Raw genomic sequence first — 8,424 nt, forward strand, 5'->3', positions numbered from 1 at the left:
CAATAATAATATGTCTAACTACCTTTATGAGTTATAAAAACAATGATAATATGTCTTGTCTACCAAGGAAATCCTCATCAATATTATTACCGTTCTTCCTGAGGGCCCTGCAATCATATTAATAGGGACTTTTAGATTGGCACAAAGACAATGGGGATTACTACGATCGACGTCCTTTTAATGCACTACCTTGAATAGACGTCACACGTATCAGTCCACGCAAATCTAAAGGTCCCTATACCCCGGCTTTAGCCGAGCTACCATGAAAAGGCGCTCGACTTTCTTCATGCCGGGTACCATTAACCTCACCTGTGTCGAGTGTGGCAAATGTAGATTTGTCTTGCCAAAAGACATTAGGGCCCGGCCGGCAGGAATCGAATGGCGAACCATGTGATCCACAGTCCGGTGACGTCTACTAGACCTCGACCCCTTTCTACTGAACGAATAATCTATTACTTCATCTTCACATATATTTACTTTATCATTCTCATGTATGGCCAATCTTCTCAGATTAAATGATTAACATTCAAGATCAAACTTGGCTACAAAAATGTTACAACTTGAAAGGAACTGAACTTTTCATGTTGTACGGTTGACGACTGTAGAACTTATTGGTCCATGATTTACTAATTCAATTAGATAGCGGCCATTGAGAGAGTTAAAAAGAAAAATGTATTTCTTGAAATACACGTCAAACATATGTGTAAAAGCATTAGCAACTAATATATCTACACCAAAAACAATGCCCTTTCCCTCTAAACAGCTTACTATACGCAGGCAACAACGTCATATATTTATGAGGAAATTTTCGTATATTTTCGAACTTTCTTTTATGTGTTGTGCTAGGGAAACGATGGAATACGCACTAGGCAAATTTCTCTCACAAGAAGCTCAATGATAAAATTCTCTTATAAATGCAACATTAAAACGATACAATGTTTGCCTGAAACTTTATGAATTATCATGTAAAAGTGGGTCCATATAGTATAAATTAGTTAGTTTCACTAATTATCTATATCACGAAGCTGTACACCATTGCCGTCTACTGGAGGCTCGTCGTTGTGAATAAAGGCTTTATTATTCACTGAATATGTTTGAGTGTTATGGGAATCAGCGAGACTCGTACTATGTGTTAAACTGCTGAGACGATCCCTCAATGGCGCCAACCTGGCCTTCCAGAGAGCAGCCACTCGTTTGTTAAAATATAACACGATTGGTAGGATGAAGGTCGAGAGTTGGTTCAGAAGCTGAGCGATGATGGCAAGACTAGAGATGGGTTTGAACAGGAAAGCCACGTAGAAGATCCAAGATGGAAGCCAGAGAACACCAAAGATTGCCGCCATCTTGTAAATTAAGGGAGGAAAATGGGATGATATAAATAAATCGCTACTGGTAGCTTGGAGGGTTATATCTCCCTATAAATGGCAATGGATGGTCAGCACTATATTTGATTCAACTGATTTTGTATTTCTAATTTGAATAACCGTAAACCAGTTTAGTTTAAACTTTGCAATTAGATTAGAATATTATTGTAAGAATGAACTTATAATGTAAATTTAAAAAGTTTTAATCATCCCCAACCTTCCCTCCTTCCAAACCTTTGGAATACAATAATAATTATTTAATTATTTAAAACAATTCGCATCCTTTCTACACAAACATTTACTTTGTAAAAATATACAAAATACAATACAAGTAAACAATCTTTAGGCAATTGTAATTGACTTATGTGTAAGAATTCGAAGAAGAAAGGAGGAAGATTTAGAACCCTTGAAAACTTAGATTCTGATTATCAATTGTAGGAGAGTTATAGTTAAGCGGCCAGCACCGTGTGGGAACCAGCATAGATGATTAGATGATTGTACCGAAATGCATTTTTTCAATTGATCTCTTAAAACTGAAGAGCAATGACTTTCCATTAGCTTGTAATATATAGAAGGTTTAGAAGTTACTATACAAAATTGACAATTTACCTTTATCGTTAATTGACGTTCATTCCTCCGTCTATTCTTTCCACCCGAGTCCATCGATGCCAACTCGAGTCGTGTTTCCCTTAATCTCTGAACCACCAAGACAAAAAGAACACAGCCTACAAAGAACGGTATAAAAATTTGTGTTGTTATGAGATAGGTCGGCCAGCCATCGATAAGCCAGCAGTATTCGTCGATGTCATAGATCTTGATGCCTCCAATGTGCAGAAAGACGGCAAGAAGAGAGAATATTAGAGGAAGACCCCACCCAAAGAGGGAAAGGAGAAGAAAGAAGCGGCTTCCAGAAACCTCATCCATGCGATGAATACCTTTCCTGCCAAGAGTCCACGCCATGAAAATAGCAACAGCCGTCCACCAGTAGTTTGGTACAAGTACAAAGTAGTAGATGAGAGTAGCTATGAAAACACAGAGTTGAGGATTATCAGTTTCAAGTGGGATGTACCCTGATGTGTAAAAGAGAAACAGCAACCCTGCAACTACAAGGCTCAGGACATTCTTACCATGGGTGTTACGGAGCTCTTTGAACATGACGAATGTGAGCAGGCAGAATAGAAGTGCAGCTGAAGATAATCCGTTGAGGATTCGAAGACACATCTTCAACCATTTTGGAAGTTTGTCCCACGTCTGATCGCCGCGTAGGGGAATAATGGGGGGTGCATCGGCCGTGGGCAGTGCAAAAAAATATATTGTGCAGTTAAGCGAATATGGGAATGTATCGATGGGGGCAATTTCTTCCATGCCTGTATCATCAATGAATAGAAATTCTGGTTTCAACGCAACGAATAATGTTTCATTGATCGTGCAAATTGAATCATTCTGCTTTTCCCATTCTAGTTTCAACCAATCACCGGCATCGGTACACAACCCAGTTTCATATTCCTCATCAGGATTGACAGAGATGCAGAAGAAGCTATATAAAACTGACCCAGACTCATGAATCTCATATCTATACAGCCGTTTTCAATCAAGATTTAATTCACACTCCAGCGTCCTGAATCGACAGTCCTCTTCAAAGTATTCAAAATAAGCAACGTTCTTTTCATTACCAGTGCAAACGTTTTCAAAATCATTTGGAAAGTTCTGCATTGATACAGAAGCAATGGAATAGCTTACATTTGCAACCCCATTCTTGTAATAAAACGTATTGCTTCGTAGACAAACAAGAACTGGTTCAAAGTCGTCAAAAAGTCCTCGAAAGGAAATCATAATTCGGTCAGCTTCAGTACTTCTATTTTGAGAAACTGCTACATTATCAACATCTCCTGACACCATGCTTTCCAAAGAAGTTTCCAGATTTAGAAGGAAGTCGTCCGAAAGCGAAAAATTGGACGATTCGATGACCAATTCTGCAATTCCATTGAATGTTTGAACCGAAGCTGCCAACCTCACTGCTAGAAAAACCACAAGCTGGAGAAAAGCAATAGAGACAACCTAGGCGTTGTGGCGTGCGCCTGTAATCCAGCTAAAAAGTGGAAGTTACAAACTGATTCAGCCCAGGACGCAGGTTCGAAACTGAGTCACGTCTTTCGGATGGTGACGTTTAAAGGTCGGTCCCAGACGTAAATAATCATATCTGATTGATACACGTCTGTAAAAACCCAATACACACACACACACAATAGAGACAACATTTTTCCTATCCATGTTGTATGTCGCGAGTGAACAATTTGTCTATGCTTCTGTTTTCCGGAGTTGAATGTTCAAGTAATGCGATAGAAATCTGAAACTACATGTACAGTAGTCATTAAATCATTTCGGAGAGCATTTGCAGTTAAATTCTAATTGATCTTCGTCTAACAGAGAGTAATCTATGAGAGGTCTGATAAAGGACTATCGTAAGAACCGTTCATGATCCTGAAGAATTGTATACAAAATAGTTGAAAAGCAAGATATAGGAGGTTTTCAGGAAGCGATATATATCCAATCCATGTTGTATTCCTTGCACGGGGTTTTATGATTCGAGCTGAGTCGTGATCATAACTTTGACGACATGGAAATGTCATTGAACTCCTTAATGATGTAAATGTACCGTACGTGCAGAGTCAGCCTGGTAATTCCTTGTCAAGTCCACCAATAGGGGGTTATCTGTGTGCAGCTGTTGGAAGAATTCATTCATTATACGATGCAGGATCCTGTGGAAAATAAACACATAAACAGAGGCTTAAGAGTGATAAGGGGACTTTTCGATTTGCACGTTCGCTTGTGGACTGCGGTCGGGTTGACTGTTCGTTACCTCTTCGATTTCACACGACGACGCTCGCTCAGTGACGTCTGTCATGCATATTTTTGCGTTCGCGCGCTAATTAGCTAGATCAGAATTATGGCGAATCTTCATAGACTTCCGGAAGAAATGCGTTCATTTTATGAATCATTCTGCAACAATTTTGATTCAAGGGAAATTATAAACAAGAGAACGTGTTAATTTTAGAACGTGTTAATTCTAAAAACAAGCGGTGCCCGGGCGAAATGGGCTAAAATCTCGCCGCCCGGCCACCGAGCAGGCTACTTTGGGGGATTGTGACCATAGCTTTACGCTTCCACCACTCCCCGCTTGCAGAATTAGGTAAATTGGGTCCATTTTGTGACTTCAATGTGCTGTCTCGTAACTACAAAATAGCGTATACCCCCTGGACATCCAGCCCCAGTCAACACCCCCTAGGACAACTACCTCCTAGGACAACTACCCTCCTACGGCAACCACCCTCTAGGAAAACTACCCATTAGGACAACTACCCCCGGAAAACTATCCTAGGGGATAGTTGTCCGGGAGGTAGTTGTCTGGGGGTAGTTGTCCGGGGGTAGTTGTCCCGGGGGGTAGTCGCCCTAGAGGGTGATTGCCCTAGGGGGTAGTTGACTGGGGTGATCATATGGGGGGTGGATGTCCTGGGGGCAGGGGCGTACGCAGGGGGGGGGTTGGGGGTTCAAACCCCCCCCCCCCTTGGTATTTTTATGTATTTAAACCCCCCTAAAAAAACCTAAAACCCCCCCCCCCCCCTTTGTTTTTTGTTTTTTGTTTTTTTTATTATTTAAAAAAAAAAAAAAAATTATACCCACTGCTAACCTAAATCAGGTGACCTTACCCCCCCCCCCCCCCCCCTCAACGAAGAAAAATGTCAAATTTTGAAATTTCGAGACCAAAAAAAAAAAAGTGTCCGCTTACCCCCCCCTGAGCGACTTTTCGGCTGGCTGAGTCGTTGCGATTTTTTTTGGCCTCCAAAAAAAAAAAAAAAGTGTCCGCTTACCCCCCCCCCCCCCCCCCCCCCCACTGAGCGACTTTTCGGCCGGCGCGATTTTCAAATTTTCGGGAGCAAAATATTTTTAAACCCCCCCCCCCCCTTGAAAAAATCCTGCGTACGCCCCTGCCTGGGGGAAGGTGTCCAGATACGGAAAATAACATTACTTGGAAAATAATGATTACAAGATCAAAATCTAAGTGTAAAAGGGGTTAAGGAGTCATAATTTAATCATATAAACATACACGATATATACCAACGATATATTAGTTTTTTTAAAACTACTTGTCAGAACTGAACTGCGTTTGATGTTGCTTGGCTTTTTCCTTCTAAGTTTCCTGTTTTATTCTGGCCTTTTAGAATTTGGCCATACAACCTTCACTTACGATTCGTCAGACTGCTAGATAGTGAAAAAAAAAACATCCAGAATCATCAATCTTAGAGGAATGTCTCATTATAAGGAGCTTTCTTACCTGCAAGATATCGGAGTCACAGTAGTAAATGACCTGAGCCGCTTGTTGTAGGCATCATGAATTCTACGAGAAGTAGACTCTGATCGTTTTGGGGTCAGTACAGAATGCAGACAGTGCAGTGTTTTTTTTAATTATTCCCTCAACTGGACACGTTTATACACGATTTAATACCTAGAATTTAAATATGGCACATGTTTATTAACTTTGACTAATACTTAGAAACCCGTTGCTCTGTCCCTGCAAGTAGTTTTACTTGCACCATGCAAATAGCATTGCACCATGCACCTGGTTCTCGTAAGCACACACCCACTCATCGGTCTGCAAGAATCTTCAACTGTTAACAGGCAGACAACCCCAAAAAGAAGAGGCTACTTCTATGCAAATAAAAGTCTATTGTATTACTTCACGAATGAATGATCCCGTGTCCAGCAGGAATATAGATGTTTACTATTGAAAGATTCAGAGGCCGGCAGTTCTTTTTAACAGGGGCTATTTGTGTTAGAATAAAAGAATGCGCTTTGGTATTCTTCACGCGCCTACGTACGTTGGTTCTTGTTACTGGTATCCAGGCTCGCTTTGGTACGAAAAAAATAAGAGGCATCCAGGAAACAAGGTGGAGCTTGGTATATTGAAGTTTGAAGTTTGAAGTTTGAGGTTTATTTGTTCCACATTTACATCAAAAAATTATTTTATTTTTTTGATTTTGTTATACAAGCGTATAAGTTATAAGTTAAAGATTTCAAATCAAATATAATGTACGGAAAATGGGTACTAAGTTTCAAAATGTATAGATATGACAGGCAAGGTAAAACAATGTAATACATGGGGAGCCTAAATAAAAAGCATAGCTTGTATGTAAATAGGCTCCCATACTGAGTAACACAATATAGTAGATCTGAATTTAAAAGGTACTATAAGAGGCGAACACGAAGTAGTATAGTATAATATTCTGGAGACAAGGAGAGTGACTTTGAGAACAAAAGAAAAATAGAATAAAGACTAAAGCAAATAATTTAATATTGCTTAGTAGTGCATTCCCAGCCTCAATCACGCCATAACGGGAATCTAACCTTGATAGCAAACTAGTCTAGAAGAAAGAAAACAAAATCAGAGAATCTTAATGGTGAAAGTTATGATTTTAAAAAATAGCAATCACTATATTTCCCTATATTTAAGGCTTATCAAAGTGGCTGAATCGGTAATGTCTTTGTATAATCGCGTTTCCCTATCTCCGTGAATATGTGGCAAGTATATGAACATCGACTATGAGAGATACCCAACTTTGGTGCCAAATTACATGTACGTAAAGGATAACATTTCCACGTAACATAACAGAAGAAATAAAACGATAAAGGCTCATCAAATGCAAGTGTCCAATAGTTTGTCTTTTTATTTAGCATACGAGAGCAATGCACATACACTTCTTTCTATAATGAGTTGTTCGAGTTCTGGAAAATGTGGAGAATGTTTTGTGAGCTTTTAATTTTCTGTATTTCAGTTTGATTTGATTTTTTAAAATTGTTATGTGTATGTATTGCATAGATATCAACGTATTTACATTTACAATCTTATAACTTTAGACGTATGATAATGACATAGTATATAGTATATACATAAAAGGGGTCATTTTGAGATTAAGTTTGTAAGAAAACTCGAAGAAGAAATGTCACCTGAAGAAGATTGTTCTTAAAGTGACCAGGATATAGGATTAGATGTAATTGAAAAATTTGAACCAAACATTTTTCTGCAGTCCGGTTCCCCAATTTCCATGTGCAGTGCATTATGATCTTTTGCAAGACTGAGTCAGTTTCTTTTCATTCTGATCATTCAAAATATTTATATTTTGATAAACATCAATCCCCAATTCCTCATGCACTGCATAATCCACTTTTCACAAGTGTTTCACACAGTTGCTTTCACAAAGTAATTGCAAGTACTCGACTTAATCCATATATTGAAATAACTTCTTGTAGACATGTTAGAGAGGATCGGCCATGGGGCGCCAGATTACCCGATTGTGAGGGGTACTACATGCTGCCCTTAATTACTACCTGGACCCTACACACCATAGGATCACCATCGCTTATCGCTTACATTCTCGTTAAAAACATGCGAATAATATCGTGTTAGAATAACAACAAAAAATAAAGATATTTTAGGACCTTCTCAATTGTTCTACTAATATAAAAAAGATTAACTTTTCTTTAAAGGGATCCGGTCACTTTGTCTCAGATTCTGAAACAAGAACCTATAGATTTAGCTCATGCTGTAATGATAATTATAAATCTTTTTGTCAATCAGGAACCCCATGACTTTTACAAGCCGATCGCCCGTTTGATTATGAAGATATTTATAATTGGAAATCGATACAAAATTTTGCGTTTTCCTAACGGTTTTCATAACATTACAGTCTATTGGGGAAACGCAGGGGCGGATCGACGTAGCGATTATTCCGGCCCGCCCCCCCCCCAGCCCCCCAAAACGATAAAAAAAAATAGGATAATAACGTAAAGTTAACCTTTATAAAAACAAAAACAAAAGCGCCCCCTTCTCTCACGAATAAGGAGAAAAAAACAAAAATAGTGGTCTCACCCCCCCCCCCCCCACCCCCCGATTATTCACCGGCTGACTAAGTCGGAACTAATATTTTCTTCCCGCCGGCTGGATCCGCCACTGGGAAAACGAGTATGGTAAAAAAAAAAAAAAAGTCACTCATAGATTTTCCAA

The 8,424-nt window shown here is 39.3% G+C and overlaps 1 protein-coding gene across 2 annotated transcripts; it reads right to left on the reverse strand.

The window, feature by feature from the left end:
* Positions 1 to 205: 205 nt before the first annotated feature.
* Positions 206 to 6,255, reverse strand: LOC580683. 2 transcript variants are annotated; one of them, XR_004062509.1, is made up of 4 exons: positions 5,698 to 6,255; positions 4,021 to 4,123; positions 1,974 to 2,089; positions 1,233 to 1,343 (listed from the first exon to the last, which is right to left on the reverse strand). XR_004062509.1 is itself a non-coding variant. In XM_030977274.1 (3 exons), exons 2-3 carry the CDS (start codon positions 2,727 to 2,729, stop codon positions 1,005 to 1,007), a joined length of 1,095 nt encoding a protein of 364 aa, XP_030833134.1. In that variant the 5' UTR covers positions 2,730 to 3,422; positions 3,621 to 3,997; the 3' UTR covers positions 206 to 1,004. The 2 variants fall into 2 exon arrangements, 1 of the variants encoding a protein (XP_030833134.1); XM_030977274.1 differs by lacking the exons at positions 4,021 to 4,123; positions 5,698 to 6,255 and adding an exon at positions 3,621 to 3,997 and having other exon boundaries at positions 206 to 1,343; positions 1,974 to 3,422.
* Positions 6,256 to 8,424: the final 2,169 nt, after the last annotated feature.

This window comes from Strongylocentrotus purpuratus, unplaced genomic scaffold, assembly GCF_000002235.5.
Source record: "Strongylocentrotus purpuratus isolate Spur 01 unplaced genomic scaffold, Spur_5.0 spur5_scaffold_9, whole genome shotgun sequence".
NCBI lineage: Eukaryota > Metazoa > Echinodermata > Echinoidea > Camarodonta > Strongylocentrotidae > Strongylocentrotus > Strongylocentrotus purpuratus.

Coding starts and splice junctions, on each gene's coding strand:
- LOC580683 (XM_030977274.1), bottom strand. CDS start 2,729: ATGGAAGAAATTGCCCCCATCGATACATTCCCATATTCGCTTAACTGC. Junction 1,344..1,973: donor AACGTCAATTAACGATAAAG/GTAAATTGTCAA, acceptor TTAATTTACAAG/ATGGCGGCAATCTTTGGTGT.